This window comes from Typopeltis vanoorti, chromosome 7, assembly GCF_054136105.1.
Source record: "Typopeltis vanoorti isolate ZY-2024b chromosome 7, IOZ_Tvanoo_1.0, whole genome shotgun sequence".
NCBI lineage: Eukaryota > Metazoa > Arthropoda > Arachnida > Uropygi > Thelyphonidae > Typopeltis > Typopeltis vanoorti.
The window spans coordinates 113,820,309-113,839,856 of NC_143555.1; the positions used below are offsets into that span (position 1 = coordinate 113,820,309).

Sequence of the window (19,548 nt, forward strand, 5' to 3'; positions counted from 1 at the left end):
CCAATTGCCGGAGAAAAGTTTCCAGGCCAGGTTAATGTCAGACATTCACCAGTGTGTTGCATTTTTCATTACAATTTGATGGATCAAACGACTCCACTGATATTGCTCAGTTAATGGTATTTCAAGATTATTCAAGTAAAGAACTTTTGAAAATTATACCATTATTGGGAAGGACTAGGGGAGAAGACATTTTTTCGGCATTTGATGAATTTGTGAAACAACACAAACTTCCGCTTTTTAAACTTGTGTCTATTACTACTGATGGTGCTCCAGCAATGATAGGTAATAAATCAGGCTTCATTTCATTATGTAAAAACGATGACAAATATCCAGACTTTTTAAACGTACCACTGTATTATTCACCAACAAGTACTGTGTAGCAAAAGATTAAACACAAAATATGTTTTGGATATTACATTTAAAATTGTAAATTCTGTTCGAGGAAAAGCCCTGCAACAGCGGTTATTTAAATTACAGGCAGATGATGATAGGGAACTTCTGTTGTACAATAATGTTCGCTAGCTCAGCAGAAGTCAATTTTTAGAAAGATTTCTTGTATTAATTAACGATATAAAAAATTTTCTTGATGAAAAAGGAGTATTTATCCACAATTGAGTGATAAAAGAAGGTTGTTACACTTATCATTTTTAGTAGATTTCTGTATACAATTAAGCAATTTAAACTTAGAGTTACAAGGTAGAGATAAAAATTAAATTAACATGTTAAGTTCAATAAAAACTTTCCAACAATATTTACTTTTATTAAAGAAAAATATAAATGACCGCAAATTTAGACATCTCCCATATTTATTAAAATTTTTTGAACAAAATCAAGAAATGCTTCGCTATGATTTAAAAGAATTTATTCGTGAAATAGAATTAGTTGAGGAAGAAATAAATTCAAGATTTAAAGATATTAATAAAACTGAAATGATTGTATCTTTTATCAATAATCCATTTCAAGAAAACTTGAACATCACAGAAATTTCAAATAAAATTAGTGGACTGTTTGATATAAACCAAGCTGAAGTAGAACTTGAGATAATAAACATTCAGAATAGTTTACATTTAAAATCAATAAATAATGAAGTCATTTGGAAGTATGCACATGAAAAATTCCCAATATTAACTGATATTGCGTGAAAAATTCTGTCGTGTTTCGGATCGACATACTTGTCAGAATCTGCTTTTTCAAATATGACAGTCATAAAAAAATCAATTAAGAAACCAAATTATAAATGATCATTTGGATGATTGTCTGCGATTGGCCACTTCTTCATATCAACATGACTATGAAAATATTGCGAGGTCCAAACAATGCCAAATTTCACATTAACTTTTTTCTTTTTAATCAACCAGCATTTCCTGCAACTTGTGAGTTTGTAATTTGTTGTTTTTTTCTAACTTTGGTTTTCCAAAATAGAGAAATAAATATTTTATTCCAATATTTTTTTTTGTTGTATTAAAATAATTAAAAGTGATACATTTTTAAATGCACAAATAAAGTTTTTAGTTGTGTATTTTTTTTTAGTTGTTTATTTGTACGTAATCAGATATCAGGTTGGAGGAACGTGATCTATATAAGAGAGTAGATCGCCGAATAACTTTTTATAGAAAAGTAGCTCGTGTAGTAAAAAAGGTTGAACACCACTGGATTAGGAAGACAGAAATTTTTTTTTTAAAAATGGCTAAGTTATATTTTATAGAAACCACTGATAGAAGCTTGTTCCACAAAACAGCAAAGCACAGAGATGAAAGAAAAATAAGCAGGTTATATAAGCATGTTTTAATTTTTAACTGAGAATGATCTCAGCTACAGGCCTTTGAAGTTCTTATAGAGTTGCAAGTCCCTCTCCATTAACACTTAAAAAGCAATGCCAAGTCTCTTTGAAAAATCAAAACCAAGCAGCTCTTATATCAAATATCAAGATAAATCCATGGGAATTCAAATTTGTGCAGTTAAAGGTATTAGAGTACAAAAATATTTGATCTGCAGTCTGACTTGGAAATTTGTGCAGCAGGCAGCTTCAATCTAAGGCTGCAGCTACCTAAATATATAGCAAGTGTAATGCAAGCGCTGTTTTCAACACAAATCAGCCAACCTCAAATCTGACATGCAGCATAACAGATGTTTAGTGTTGTCAATAATTATCTGTAACAAATCTTGGATACAGCTGGTGAAAAAAAAAAAAAAAAACCCTCACGTATTTGAACATGATATCCGTGAAGTTATTTCACATAAGTAGTAGAAATTTAATATAGAAAAAGATATTTATTCAGTTTCTAATTTCTTAGCATATTAATTGACATTTGTACATATTCAAAATGTGATTCTTATAGACATGAACCTTACTTCATAAGCAGCACCTAAATCTTGAAACTTTTCTTGAGCCCTTTGATCATCTTTATTTTTATCAGGATGTAATTCTTTTGCTAATTTTCTATAAGCTTTCTTAATTTGGTTTAAGGTTGCTGAGCGTGGAACTCCCAAAATAGCATAGAAATCTCGCCTTTGGGAAAAAATAAAACTGCATTGTATTATCACCAGTAGCCAAATATCAATTTATAAGGAATAACATATCAAACAGTTAAAAACTTGCATTCCATATGTAATATAAAAAATATACATAAATCTGGAGGGGGAGAGACACAGCTGCTGCTATACTAAAGTGGTTATTTTGATCTGTTAATCCCATATTAGTAGTATGCACCAATAAAAATGACATGACTTGTTTTCTTAACTTTTCAGTTTGTTAATCGAAACTTTAGTTAGTATCTAGTTGAATGGAAGAGGTGTTTGTGTTATTTAGTATGCCAAATGTGACCATTTCAGCATCTTACAAAACACTTCAAAGTGATTTAATGGTTACTATCATAATAAATTTTTTTGATACACTTCACATAGGGCTTATCAGATGTACAGGTATCCCTTGCTTAATGTGGCAAAATTAATTGCAGCAATCCCTTGATATATGCGGCAAGAGTTTTGATTAATGTGCCTTAACCCTGCGGAGCTCGCAGCTGATCTGACAGATACATGCAAAATGTTTAATATAAATATTCTTACACAATTCAGTGTATAGCTTGGAGGTCATGAGTAGCTCTGCATTCATATGTTACGAGTGATATTTCGCACTGTTTTTTGCTGTCAGTTTGGTTTAACACATGTTATGTAAAGGTTTGTGATATTTGACAGTAAATTGTATCTGAGAGATATAGCGTGACCTCCGATGTCAGTATAGTATGGTTTAGTTGTTTTTTTTATTCTTTGTTCAATAATCTTTAGATTGTAACCATCATGTATTACTCAAATAGAGAGCCAAAAGCTTATTTATCATACATGTCCTCTAGGAGATGTGCTTTACATTATGGAAAATACTAAGGAAAGTGATCTGGAGCTTACTCCACCTTTACTACGAGTTGCCCATAAGGTTGCTTATGCTTGAATCCACTGAAACTTTTATAGTTTCTATATATTCGGCACGAAACTCTTATAGTTTCTCTATTCGGCTATGAAATAATATTGGATTCAACGTTGATCCACTTAATTTGTACCATCATGTATTATATTTGCAGTTTTTTTTCTTTATGTTTTATTGCATGTTTGACGAGGTCTGGAGAGTCATTTTGCTTGTTATCGTAGAAGTTATGCCAATAAGAAAAAACTAAAACTGTTCAAATGACTCGATAACTTCTTTTGATAAAAAAATTGCAGTAAATAATGTAGGTACAAGTATTTATTAAACATTTACTTTGCATTCATTTTTTATTTTTCCTTAAAGAGTACCATATAAAATGAATTATTAATACAGCAATCGATCATGGGCAAATTATAATTTTTACCATTGATTATTAGATTTGATTAATGCGATTTTGATGTATATGGTAACATCGAGGGATTAATTAACCACATTAATCGAGGGATACCTGTATTACTGTATCAGGGGATATCCTTGCAAGTTAGCAAATACATTATTATTCATATGACTAATTCATTCAAATGAACTTTTCAAGCTCATCTAGCACAATAGTGTGCTATCAAAGAATATAGTCTGAATTTGTTCTGAATGCAAATAAAAAAAAAACAGTTCAGATTTATGGAATGGAAAAACACTAATATTAATGATATAAACTTTTCAGTAGTTTGAAAAGTATCACTAGGGTTGAAAGATGCAGGAAAATCTAGAACATTACACAGAAGATAACTATACGTTAAATTCAGCAACGACTTTCATAATCTACTTGTTTGATCTGAAACTGACCACTCATCTTGCATGCTCCCACCATGACCGTATTTCTGCCATCAAATTCGCTGTGTACTTTTGAACCAGAGTATATCAATAAGAATTCCATTTCTAAAATAATCACGCTGTTTCTCTGGTACGGGATTAGTTTTTTTCATGTTTTACCTAACACAACTAGTTTTCGGTCAAAGCAATTTATACTAAGATATTTGTTTCAAAAATGAGAATTTTCTCACCTCTCGATTAAGTGCTGGAAGATGCCAAAATACTAAAAGAACCGAAAGATGAAAGATGAAATATTTCCAAGGAAGTACTGTTTCCATTATTATGCAGATGTCAACTCAATAAAGGTCGAAACCACTTTGGGTAGTGGCCGTTCCCTTAATGCATAGCATTATACATGTCCACAAAGAGATGTGTTTTGCATTATGGGAAATACTAAGACAAGTGATTAGAGACTGGTCCACCTTTACAACGAGTTGCCTCAGTCCTGAAGATACTTCAGGTGCAAACAAAGTTTGCAACTGAATAAACTTTGTTCACACTTGGATAAAGGATTAAATTAAATTTATTATAACTCCTAAACACAAACAACAAAATTCTCTCTACAAAGCAGTAATAAGATCTCAACTAGCCTACACCTCACCAGCTTGGGGCACAGGACCGAAATAAACATCTGAAAACTGCAAACAACCCAGAACAAATGCCTAAGAATTATGCTAAACACACCCTGGTTTATCAGAAACCTACAACTACATCGAGAAACTAAACTACCAAGCATCAAAACCCGCATCAAAATCACTGCAGAAAAATTCTTCACAGCAACAGATAAACACCAAAACTAGCTAATAAGCAAAAGCATCTGACTACAAACTTAAAGACTGCTTCAAACACAGCCACAAGCCATCTTTAAGTAATTAAAACTAATGAAAAAGGCACACAAAGAGTGGACAGAGCACCTTCACCATCATGTAAGAACACAAATAAAAGGGATAAGGGGTCAGGACTCAATCCATCTACCATTGCAGTTAACCTTGGTATCACTTCTGGGTCTGGCTCCCATGATGAGACCTCAAAAAAAGGTTGAAACCGGTCTGGGTAGTGACCTTTTCCATAATACATAGCATTATACATACCCATAAGGATATGTGCTTTGCTTTATGGGATACTAAGGCAAGTAACGTGAAGTCATTAGCCTCTGTATACAAGTTGCCCAGTCGTGAAATTACTTCACGCAGAAACTTTGTTTGCTTACACTTGGATAAAAGATTAAACCAAGAATATAATTTCTTGGCATCTTTAATTTATGGATTAGAGATACATTCAAAAGATATGTGCCCTCTATTATCAACTATAGGTTGATAATAGAGGGCACATGAAGATTGAGTGTCTTGGTCATCACAGAGGATGTAATTATAAATGAAGTGTCAAATCACCCACCAACTGGTGAGAGTGACCATGAGGTGATTACCTGGGTGGTTGCCAGCAGTGTGATGACCTCTGTAACAAAAGGGTATATGTGGAACTATGTTGACAATTTTTCCCACTCAGTTATACTATAAATTAAAGATGGCAAGTGTAAGCAAACAAACTTTGCGTGTGAAGTAACTTTACGACTGGGAAACTCATATATAGAGGATAATGACTTCACATCACTTTTTTTATGTTGGGCCCATGCCACCTCCAGGGAGTCCAAAGACTCATCGAGGGAGTGTGCGCCAACAGCATCGAACGATTGATCCCCTTCCAACTACTAGCTGCACTCAAACTTACATAACGTTTTGTGAGCCATTAGTAGCAGAGGCTCTACCAATCGACCAACCTTTGCTGGCAACTGCCGTACTTTAAATCGAATATCAACAAGTTTCTCCTTTCCCAACCCATTACCCATATACAGTACTATAGGTTGATAATAGAGGGCACACAAGGATTGAGTGTCTTGGTCATCTCAGAGGATGTAATTATAAATGAAGTGTCAAATCACCCACCAATTGGTGAGAATGACCATGAGGTGATTACCTGGGTGGTTGCCAGCAGTGTGATGACCTCTGTAACAAAAGGGTATATGTGGAACTATGTTGTCAATTTTTCCCACTCAGTTATACTATAAATTAAAGATGGCAAGTGTAAGCAAACAAACTTTGCGTGTGAAGTAACTTCACGACTGGGAAACTCATATATAGAGGATAACGACTTCACATCACTTTTTTTTTATGTTGGGCACATGCCGCCTCCAGGGAGTCCAAAGACTCATCGAGGGAGTGTGCGCCAACAGCATCGAATGATTGATCCCCTTCCAACTACTAGCTGCACTCAAACTTACATAACGTTTTGTGAGCCATTAGTAGCAGAGGCTCTACCAATCGACCAACCTTTGCTGGCAACTGCCGTACTTTAAATCGAATGTCAACAAGTCCAACCCATTACCCATATACAGTACTATAGGTTGATAATAGCGGGCACACAAGGATTGAGTGTCTTGGTCATCTCAGAGGATGTAATTATAAATGAAGTGTCAAATCACCCACCAATTGGTGAGAGTGACCATGAGGTGATTACCTGCAGTGTGAGGACATCTGTAAGAAAAGGATATATGTGGAACTACAAAGGGGGGGGGGGTGATTATGAAGAGTTCAGGAGACAGCTTGCAGGTGTAGCATGGAATAAGGAGTTAGTTGGAAAAGAGATCAATGCAGCTTGGGGGATTTTCAAAAACTATCTAGTAGATGCAATGTCTAAATGTATTCCAAGGGTGAGAAGGTTAAATAAGGTAGGTGTGAATTAGATGAATAAAGAAATTAAGCATGTGATACAGAGAAAAAGGGCATTATGAGGCAGCATAAGAGAAGTGGAAATAACTAATTCTATGAGGGCTACAAAGACCAGGCAAGGTGGGTGGCTTGGTTGGTGAGGGTAGCCAAAGAGAGGTATGAACAGCAGTTAGCTAATGAAGTCAAAAAGAATCCTAAGGAATTCTTTCGATATGTAGACAGTAAAAGAAAGAATGATTATGGAAGAATGACATTGATTGAAGAAAATGGTATAAAGACAGCTGTTGCAGAAGGTGTGGTGGATACTTAATGAGCAGTTCATAAAAGTCTTTCAATCTTGTGCATGTGATTTCATGGAGAGATTGAGAGCAGTTGATGATGGGGAAGAGAGAATGTAAGTGAGCAAGAGATGTATGGGGAGTTGAGCAAACTGGATGTAAATAAGGCTGTGGGACTTGATAATATATCACCACGTATTCTGAAGGAATGTGCCAGGGAGTTGACACCGGCCTTGACATATTTTTTAATACGAGTCTTGCACTCGTATTAAAGTTCCTAAGGAGTGGAAGGAGGGCAAGATTGTGCCACTTCATAAAGGTGATGATAGAACTCAAGCATCAATACACCTGACACATATAGACAAACTATGTATGTCAAGTGTTGTAGTTAAGTTGTTTGGAGAAGCTTGTGAAAACTAGGATCTAGAATTGGGTTCACAACAATGGTATTATCTTTGATGGACAGCATGGATTTGCTAAAGAGAGGTCATGTTTTAGTAATCTATTTACTTATTACAATAAGGTGACTGCTTCCATGGACAGAGGAGAAGGATACACAGTAATATACTTAGATTTTGCAAAGGCTTCTGATAGATTACCGCATGATAAGTTGATAGTCAAACTGGAGTGGATAGAGTTGGATATTAGATTGGTGCATTGAATTGGAGACTGGCTATCTGATATGTATCAACAAGCTGTGTATGGGGAGCGATATCCAGGGAAAAGGAAAGTTACTAGTGGTGTGCCTCAGGGGTCTGTTTTAGGGCCATTGCTGTTTAACTTGTATATGAATGATATTGCTGAAGATTATGGAGATATTCAGTTGTTTGCAGATGATGATGATGATGATGCAAAGTTGGGATGAACCATGAAGAGTAGAGAAGATGTTGTGGCCTTACAAGAAGACTTGAATAAATTGAGTGATTGGCACGGGAATGGGGATGTGAGTTCAATGTTGCACAATGTAGGGTTTTAAAATTTGGAAAACAAAAATGGGATGCAGAATTTATGCTATGGTATAATTTATGGTATAGCCAAGTGAAAAAAACTTTCAATATCTATCTCTAATCCAGAATATTTTAGTAATAAAGTGTGACACCCTCTGGCTATTTGTATATGGAAATGTGAATTCTCCATTACCTCAACCTTAGTATCACTTCTGGATCTGACTCCCACTGATAAGACCTCAATAATGGTCAAAACCAGTCCAGGTAGTTATCCTTCCCATAATGCATAGCATTATACATGTCATTAAGGATATGTGTAATGCTATGCATTATGTGCTTTGTATTATGGGATACTAAGGCAAGTGATGTGAAGTCATTAGCATCTATATACCAGTTGCTCAGTCACGAGTTACTTTATGCACAAAGTTTGTTTGCTTACACTTACATAAAGGATTAAACCAAAAATATAATTTCTTGGCATCTTTAATTTACACAAGAGCATTTTATTCAGCTGAGTGTTAACATATCACTAATTTCTAATGTTCAATTGTCATCACATACTTCATTTGTTCTAATGAGACCTGATTTATATGTTCTTCCATTCAAATTTCATTAGAGCATCCAATATGTTCAACATAAGTGCCAGACACAGAATATCTTGTGCTGGACTGTTGAGGTGGTGGATATGTGTGCTGGATTTTTGAGGTCAAGGTGGGTATGTGTTTTGGAGAAAATGGGCTGGTGATGTGTTGTTAGAGGTGAAGATCAGTGGATTGGTAATTTCACATGAAACAGGTGGGTGCGGACACAGTGTGTGTATGTGTTTCAGCCAAACTTGTGACTTCACTTCCGGCAATGCACCCACATGGTAGAACCAAACACTAGTACCTTTCCGGATTTGATGTTTTCTGTTCATTTGAAGTGGATCATGTAGTGTTATGGTTTCTTATTTTGGATTAGTTTTGTGGTGGCAAAACAACTAAGTATCAGCTGAACTTTGGTGAACTAACATCCATATAAGCAGAATAAGCAGAAACGCCTTCTGCTCACCTCGATACCCATCATGGTACATTCAGTTGGTATTCACTAGAATATGTAAAAAATAATAGCTAATATTTCCACAACAAAAGAAATGGCACATTTAGAAAGTTAATGTTAAGTGAAGAAATATTACTTGTAACATCAATGACTATGTCATCAATCATTGCAACGGAAGAATGTAATAACTTATTTTCACTGTCTATCAGCAAAGATAACGTGTTTCAATTTTATTACTAGAATTTGCATTATATAAACTATACAAAGCATAGTTCATTGCCTGCCTGGTTGGCTAAGTGAATAGCGTATCTGCTCTCCAGCCAAAAAGGATGCGGGTTTGAATACTGCCGTGGGCATGGATGTTTGTGATTGTCTGTGGAAATACTGGTGGTGACAGGTGGAAGATGGCATTGGTGTGGTTGCGGTCCGTTCGTGATTGAATCGTGGAGATGGAGTTGTAGAACAGGTGCCCTCCCTCGATGAGTCCTTGGACTCCCTGGAGGTGTCAAATAATAATAACAATAATAGTTAGAAATAAATTTAGAAAGCTTTTAATTTCTTTGCTGCAAGGAAAAATAGAAGAATATGTAATTATTTGTGAATGATGACATTCACATATGGCATTTATAATTTTCTCATCATCATCAAATTCCTGCTGTGTACCCTCTAGGGGTGTACAGGATATGATAGTACTACATGAAAAATTTACATCATTACTAATTTCCAACGTACAATTTTCCACCAAATCAGTTTGTTACTTGTCAAGACTCCAACATTATCAGATCTTATATATCTATCTTCTAAGGTATTTTTTACTTTAACAAGCCACCTATATCTTGGTCATCCTCTGGGTCATTTTCCTGTCAAACTGACAGAGAACACTTGTTTTGCTAATCTTTCCTCGTCCATTCTGTTTAAGCGACCATACCACCTGACATTAGCTCTGCTAACGCATTCCTGGATGCTGACAATGCAAAGTTCTTTCCTAATATTCTCGTTTTTAATATGATATAGCCATTGATGCCATCCGTTCACGCCTCTAATCCTTCTCAGGACTCTCATATCTGCAGTCTCTAGTCTTTGGTCAAGTGTTTTACTTCTGACCCAGCTCTCAGATCCATAAGTTAAAACTGGTTTGAACAATGTCTTGTATACAGCTAATTTAGTGTTTCGACTAATTTCTCTTTTATTTCATATGAATTTGTTCAATTGACTTCCTACCATACCAGTTTTGTTGATTCTCCTGTCTATTTCCATATTTAATTTACCATCTTCACTAAAAATCGTGCATAAGTAGCTGAAATGATTTACTTGTTCCACAGGTTCTCAATTCACAACGCAGTTGACATTTTCAACGATTATGCCTATTTTCATTGTATTTGTCAGTTCATTGTTGACCTTCATACCATACCTATTACAACAGTTATTCAATTTAGTCAAGGGATCTTGCAGACTAGTAGTGGATGTATTTAGAAGTATAACATCGTTCGCATAAAACAAAGAGCTGACATTGACATCTCCAATTTTGATATCATGTTTAATACTGCTTTCCTTCATACTGTGATCGATATAGATAATGAATAACAGAGGGGATAATGTACATTCTTGTCTCACACCAGATTTAACATTAAACCATCTTCCTGTACTTCCGTCAATTCTAACTGCTGACTTACAACTCAAATAAAGACTAAGCATTGCTTGATATAATGCTCTTGACACCATATAACTGTAGCATATTACTATTACTATTATTACTATTATTACGGGCAACTCCAGGGAGTCATTAGACTCATCGAGGGAGGCCCCAAATCATATTCATCACAACTATCTGACATTCATACAGTATCTATCATACCTCGCCTTAAACTCATTCACCGTCACAGCATCCACCACAGACTCAGGGAGCGCATTCCACTCATTCACCACTCTAAAAGTAAAGAACCCAGCTCTAACACCTTTACTAACCACACTTTTGCCCAGTTTCCATGGATGTCCCCTAGTCCTCCCACAACCAGCCCTGTTCTCAAAAATATCTTCTGAATTAATTTTATAGAAACCCTTCAGTAATTTGAATGTCTCAATCATATCTCCCCTCCTCCGCCTATCAACCAATTTTTGCAACCCACAAATCCTCAACCTGTTCTCATACGGTTCATTCCACAGACCTGCTATCATCTTGGTCACTCGCCTCTGGATCCTCTCCACCTCCTCCCCATCAAGAAGAAACCTAGGTGACCAAATCTGAGCACAGTAGTCTAGATGGGGTCTTATCAAGGCTCGATAGAGAAGAACAATAACCTGCTTGTCTCTGCTTGTCAACGTATTCTTCAGCAACCAAGTGATTTGATGAGCTATTTTGGTCACTTTTGCAATGTGTCCCCTAAATTTCAATTCCTTATCCACCAACACTCCTAAATCTCGTGCTTCATCAATTTCCTGGAGCAGGGTTCCACCAATGCAGTAAACTGCCGCCAATCTTTTCATCCCAAAATGCATAACCTTACATTTTGCCACATTAAACTGACATCCATTCTCCTTAGCCCAGACCTCCAATCTATCCAAATCATCCTGCAAAATTTTGACGTCATCTGCATTCACTATTGCCCTACCCAACTTCGCATCATCCGCAAACAAATGAACCTGTTCCTCTCAGATCATTTCCTATATCATCCTATATCATTTATGAACAAATTAAACAGCAGTGGTCCAAGAACAGATCCTTGTGGCACACCACTAGTCACAGGCCGTCTTGTGGACTCTACTCCCGAGTAAACCACTCTCTGATATCTCTCCGTCAACCACCCTCCTATCCATCTCACCAACCCTATGTCCATTCCCATATGCTGCAATTTACTGATTAGAATTCCATGTGGAATCCTGTCAAAGGCCTTGGCAAGGTCCAGTAGAATCACCGTAAACCCATTACCCTTATCCAGTTCAGCCGTCACTGTGTTATAATACGTGAGCAAGTTACTGAGGCATGACCTACCCTTCACAAAACCATGCTGTCCCCGATACAGTATCCCATTTTCTTCTATCCAATCTTGTATTTTCCTCTTGACTATTTTCTCTAAGACCTTGACAATGATTCCTGATATGCTAATCGGTCGGTAATTTACAACAGCAGTCTTGGAACCACCTTTATGCAGTGGAACTATTTTCCCCTCTTTCCACCCGCTCGGGACTAACCCAGACCCGAGACTCAAATTAAGCAAAATGGTCAAGGGTACTGACAATTCTTTAGCTGCTTCTCGTACAACACGAGCTGGTATACCATCCAATCCCACAGATGTATTGACATTGAGGTTATGCAATAGACTACTCACCTCCACTTCATTAACCACAATTCCCGTATAATCTACTGGTTTATTCGTTTCTGCAATGTCACCACCTGGATGATATACTTTTGCAAAGTGCTCACTCAGTAACTCAACTATCTCAACTGATTCAGTTACCTCCCTACCATTGGCATTCTTTAAAATCAATCTGCCATGTACATTTTTTCTTTTACTTGCTACATATCTAAAAAACTGTTTAGGATTCTCTTTAGCCTGCATGGCCAATGTTCTTTCGTAATCCTTTTTTGCTTTTCTTACCACACTCGTCACCCTTCTGGCCTGCGCTTTATACCGTTCATGTGCCTGCCGGTCACCCTTTTCCTTAAATTCCCTCCATAGTTGTTTCTTTTTTTTTGCAACTCAAGCTTAATGGTGTTATTCATCCATTTAACCCCTACTTGATTTATTATTCGGACTCTAGGTATACAGTCAGCCATTGCTTCATGCAAGCACTTCTTAACTACCTCCCATGCACTATCAACTTCTAGTCCTTGCAGTTGTACATGCCATGGCACTGAACCAATCAAACTCCTAAGCTTGTCATACTTTCCCGCCCAATAATTCCACATGTACCCTGTCTTAATTGAAAATTCTACACCTTTAGCCACCTCCCAAGTTAAGACCCTATGATCACTCTCACCGATTGGTGGCAATGTGGTCATATTTGTTACAGCCAAATCCTCAGATGTAATTACTAGGTCAAGCACTTTCTGACCCCTAGTATTTTCCATTACATGCTGTCGCAGATAGTTATCCCTTAATAACCGCATAATGTCCTCTCCTCACTCCAATCAATGCGACCATAGTTGAAATCTCCCATAATAATCACCCTCCTTCCACCCATTTCTTCTATTTGCTTGTGCATACTGTCACCACCATCTTTTCCATCACCTGGTCTATAGCAGCACCCAATTGTATATTTAGTTCTGCTAGCCACAATCTCACACCAAATGGCCTCAAACGTGCTCTTTTCTCTATCCTGCAATTCAACTTCTATTCTCCTTGGCTGGAGCTCATCAGCTATCATCAACAATACTCCTCCCCCCATTTTATTCTCTCTGTCATTCCTGAACACACTATACCCATCACATTCAATCCCACTAGTTATATCATCTACAGTCAGCCATGTTTCACTAATACCTATAACCTGTGGTCTGGAAGTGCCAACCATGGCCAAAAACTCTTCCTTCTTGTTCCTAATACTCCTAGTATTAGTGTACATGAATTTAAGACCCCCATTAGCCCCTACCCCACCTTGATGCCTTATATTAACTATCCCACTCAGATTTGTTGTCCTTATTTGCTCTGGCATATTATATTCATTCTTACATTCAACTGCCTCCATAAGGACTGTATCTCTACTCCCCCCCCCCTAACAAATCTAGTTTCCCTGAATTTGCACATCCACTACATTCAGCAACACTTTCTCAAGTCTTCTTACACCGTAACCATTCAAATGCAAGCCATCCATCTTATATAGATCCTTTCGCCCATCAAACTCACTCCACACATCCACAAATTCCACACCACTCGTCATACATAACCCACGCATAAAGTCATTTGCAATTATAGCCCTCCTTTTAAACATTTCACTGTCATACCGTGGCAATAGACTAATCATTCTAACTCTCTCACTCTTTTCTTTTGCTACCTCAAACAATTCATTCAGGTCTTCTATCATTTCCATTTTATCTCCTTTCAAATCATTCGTACCTGCCACAACAATCATTTCTTTCACCCTTTCCTTTTGCTCTCTAATAGACGCAGTTACGTCCTTTATGGTCGCACCAGGTTGGTACGATTTTGTCAAATCCTCTACTAACACACCTCGTACTAACGAGTCTCCATACAGCACTCTATCCTTCATTTTGTTCATGTTCACATTCATACGTCTATTTTTCCTGTCATACCTTTTATTATTGCTTGGTTCATTCAGTCTACTTTTGTTCATGCACTCTAGCTGCTGTTTTGCTCTTTCTATCGCACTATTCAACAACCCGATCTCACTCAATGCATCTATCTCATCTTTTTTGTTCTCTGAGAAACCATTTATACTATCATTCACACTTTCTACATTCACACTCTCACAATTTTCATGTACAACCTTGCCGTTTCTTGTCATATCCCTATTTCCTTCATTTTGAAGGTTGACAAAAATATCACACTCACGATCCGAAATATTGAATAGCTTCTCTCTTGGCACCTTGTCATATGCCTTTTCCAGATCGACAAAACTTAAATACAGATCTTTGTTATATTCCCATGATTTCTCAACTATTTGTCGTAAAGTGTAGATCTGATCCTGACAGCCTCTATTTCACCTGAATCCAGCTTGTTCTTCAACAAGCTTTTCTTCCACAATTCTTCTCAACCGTTTCTCAAGTATACTTGCATAGATCTTACCAGGAACACTCAGTAGGGAAATATCTCTGTAATTCTCACATTCAGTTTTATTTCCCTTTTTATATATAGTTACTATGAGAGCTCTACTCCAATCATCCGGAATTCGTCCCTCTGAAATATGCAGCGCAGCCACTGTAAGACTTTTATACCACCATACTTCAGCTTTTCTGGTCAAATATCAGACTCCTGCTGCCTTTCCACATTTCAAGCCTTTGATGGATTTTTCTACTTCAAGTATGGATATGTATTCCTGACTGTATGCTTAAGTGTTTTTTTACCACTGTACTGTCATCGCTGCTTGTTTCATTTAGCAATTATTTCGAAGTAATTACTCCATACTCCAAGGATATCTTTTTCTCCCATTTTCATATCATCTCTAACAGCACTCTTTCCATTTCTAAGTTTCTTCAACAACCTCCAGAACATTTTGCCATCGTCTTGATATTCATTTTCTATGTTCTTGCCAAAGTCCTCCCATGACTTTTGTTTAGCTACTTTTACACAGTGTTTAGCTTTCTTACATTTGTCTCTGTATTCTCTAAGAGCAAAAGCTGACTTATTTGCCAGGAACTTTTGATATGCTTTCTTTTCCTTCACTGCCTCTTTAACTTCCTGTGTCCACCATGGAGTTCTGATTTTTCTATCCTTGCAGACAACCTCACCACATGCCTCTCTGGCTGAATCAATCAGGGTTTTCTTCAGGATTTGCGACTGAATATCCAAGTTTGGTTCCTCTTCTCAAACTTTTTCATTTTTTCTTCAATAATCTTTGTGTATTTTAGTCTACAGTTCACATCTGAGAGCTGCTCAACTTTTATTTGCTTTAAAACGTTCTTACATGTTATTCTTTTCAATATGAAATTCAATTTTATCCTGCTCAAGACTAAATAGTGATCACTTCCAATTTCAAATCCTCTGTACACTCTGGTGTCCTGCACCAGGGAGAAAACATCACTATCAACAATAACATAGTCAATGAGACTTTTCTTATTCCTTGCCTCTTCTCTCCATGTGAATTTGTGCACATTTTTATGTTGGAACATGATGTTAGTAATGACCAGTCCATGTCCTGAGCAGAAATCCAACAGGTATTTGCCATTATTATTAGCTTTGCTCTTTTCTCCAAATTTTCCCAAAATATTTTTGTATGTCTCACAATCATTTTTTACTCTACTATTCAGATACCCAACAAGGACCAATTTTTCCTTTTTTCATTGTGTCAGTTGCTTTCTCTAAAACCTCAAAAAATTCCTCCACTTCTACCTTAGTAGAACATTCTGTGCTACCATAGGCACAAATAAGTCTCGTTGTCCAGTTTCCTATTCTGATATTTGCCCACATCACTCTACTTGAGACTGCCTGCCATTCAAGAAGATTACCTTTGTATTTAGTTTTGAATACTATGGCTACTCCTTTTCCTTAATTGTCAAGGAGTGATTCATATATGATATATTTACAGGCGATTCTTAATGAACAGCATTGAAGACTTTACATGTATTATATAGGCTTGTAATATGGTTTTGGTGAGGGGAAACTGTGCTCTGCAAACACTTAATAATGGTGGCTTCAATGGACTGCCTAAAAAAATTCAAGTTTTTTTTTTTTTAACCTATGGACAGTATAATGAATTATTGCACTTTCCAATTTAATGTCGTTAAAATATTTATGGTGGTATTTATTGATGAATGAATATTTAAAAACTTAAATCAATAACAAGCACTAACTGCAATTCCCCCAAGATGCTTGTACGCATCTTGGGATAATTGCAGTTAGCCTTTATATCTTGGTTTGCATTACTAATCAGTTATGTTTTAGTTTTGAATTTAAGTTTCTTTTAGATACAATAATTCAAATAGTGTCCATAAATGTAAAACAAATAGTCTTATATTGATTTCTGTAATCCAATCAGAAAAAGAGTGCCGTAAGCGTACTTCAATAAGTATTTTTTTAGAGATATTCATTTGACCAAATTACTCTAATTCATTATACCTATTTATCCAGAGGTCGAAACCAAATCTTTAATTTTGAACCCAGCATACATGAAGCCAACTTATATGGTTGTATACATCGAATAAGTCAAAAATGAACAAAACACTGGAATAATTCATTAACCATTTTCATTACATAATACTAAAAAGTAAACGTCAACGCGCTCTCGCAATTAGGGGGCGAATACCTCAATAGCTGTGTCAAACACAGAGCAAAACAATGTTGGTACATATATTTTGTTCAGTCTGTTGGGCAGCATACTTACTTTTACTTTAAGTACAATTAAGGGGTGGTTATCTATTTATCATCGAATTAAATCTTACCCTCCTAATACTTGTAAGAGAAAAATGAAAATATTCACAAGAGTAAAGTAAGTGAGAACCGGCGACGACATCCTTCTTAACACGTGTATTAAAGTGCATTGTGGGAAGACTAAAACAACAATTGTATATATACAAGGTTCGCGTGAAGAGAAACAGACCCACGCGTGTACATATACACGTGTGGGTCAAATATCAAATGAATATTTGATAATCAGAGTTTATTTTATAAAATAACTCACTCGTATACGGATCACGCTACTGTGATCCGTATACGAGTGAAATTACGTGTACAAAAAAAATTTCCATCTAGACACGCACACAAAGAAAGTCCTAAGCAAAGTAGAAAATTATTATTATTATTATTATTATTATTATTATTATTATTATTATTATTATTATTATTATTATTATTATTCCTGATACCTCCAAGGAGTCAGAGGACTCATCGTGGGAGGACATCTTCAACTATCTCTACACCTTACCTCTACTACGAATCAACGCAAAATAACAGTTAAAGCTTAAAAGAAACGATAATAAATAATTATTTTACATCACTTATGCAAAACATTTGTAGTTTTAATTATGTCCAACTGTTTTCGACTTTTATCAGTGCTTCTGTTGAATCTATATATCGTCTCTTTCAAATGAAGGTAGTTAGTTATCCGAACATATACCGTAGCAGTGAGGTTTTTTCTACCTAAAGTTTTGGTTTTTCATCCTGCATACAGGGAAAACAGTCAGAGAACACGTGTAATTAACAGACAAAATACAATTAGCTGGCAGATGATGATAAGTGTATTGTGTAAATGGATAATTAGGTAGTACTGAAATTGTGCTGTTAAGAATAGAGTGCCTTCCTGACTCCTTGAAATCCATTAGAGGTCACGGATTATTATTATTATTATTATTATTGTTATTATTATTATTATTATTATTATTAGCAGTAGTGAAAAAACAACTAAAACGAAAGAAACGGATCTACTCTGAAAACAAGACGATTATGCAAGTTTGTTATGAATCAAATCTAGTATCAAGAGCCAAAAGTATGATATTTGGAAACAGAAATTTCCTGATACAAGAATTACTTAGCAGTTTTGAATGAACCAACGAAGATTTATTGTAAGAAACAAAGTTTTCAGTGATTTTGAACTTGAAGAAATGCAAAGACAGATTGTCATGGAATCCCACAATAACTTGAGACAGCTGAAAGGCCTATTCAAGAAAACTTCAGGTAAATTTCATGAATTCAGATAATCCAAATAATAACCAACAAGATCACTTAAATGATTCACAACAAGAACTGAGACGTATGATTGTATAAAAAAAAATGCAGAACACCAGAGAAAGGAAACGGCTACCAACACTGGAACAAAGCCAAAGGGCAAAACTAGCTGCATTAATGAATAACATCAACTCGGTAATAGAAGCAATTCCTACAAACACATTGAAGAAACAAATCAGCTAATGTAGAGTGCTTCAGTTATAGTTATAAAAGAACTTGGCTATACAATAAAACAAATGAATAAACAAAAGCCAAAATGGAAATTACACTTAGAATCAAAGTAAAAAAAGCTTTGAGCAGATGTTAGCCATTTAAAGAATTTAAAACAAGAAAACTTAAGCAAGAAAAGATCAAGAGCAGTTTAGTAAAGCAATACAGTCTTGAAAAATAAAAAATAAAAAAAAAACGATACCTGAAGTATCGAAAGAATTAAAACTAAGAATTGTGGCTACAGCAAAAAACATTATTCACTATGCCAGCAAAGGTTGGTCGATTGGTAGAACCTCTAGTACTAATAACTGACGCAAAAAACTTAAGCAAGTGTGAGTAGGGGTTAGTAGTTGGACAGGGGCAATTGTTCAATGCTGTTGGCACACTCTCCCTCGATGAGTCTTTGGACTCCCTGGAGGTGTCACATAATAATAATAATAATAATAATAATAATAATAATAATAATAATAATAATGAAAGCCTATCTGATTATTCACTAAGATTACCCATTATGAATGCCACCTGGTTGGCCGAGTGGTTAACGTATTCGCTCTGCAGCCAAAAGACTGCAGGTTCGAATCCCGATGTTGGAATGGATGATTGAGCAGTAGATGACGTTGGTGAAGACAGAGAGTTGTAGAGTAGGTGTCCTCCCTTGATGAGTCTTTGGACTCCCTAGAGGTGTCAAATAATAATACTGATAATAATAATTGGAGAGTGAATGGG

General features: G+C 36.0%; 1 protein-coding gene across 1 annotated transcript in view; it reads right to left on the reverse strand.

Moving 5' to 3' along the window:
* shv (DnaJ heat shock protein family member shriveled) overlaps positions 1-17,442 on the reverse strand; it is a 124,590-nt gene extending 107,148 nt beyond the window's left edge. The window contains exons 1-2 of the mRNA XM_090395097.1: positions 17,331-17,442; positions 2,353-2,509 (exon numbers count right to left, since the gene is read on the reverse strand). Of these exons, the coding sequence (XP_090251223.1) occupies positions 2,353-2,509; positions 17,331-17,401 (228 nt within the window). The 5' untranslated portion in view covers positions 17,402-17,442. The remainder of the gene's footprint in view (positions 1-2,352; positions 2,510-17,330) is intronic.
* Between the last annotated feature and the right edge of the window lie 2,106 nt (positions 17,443-19,548).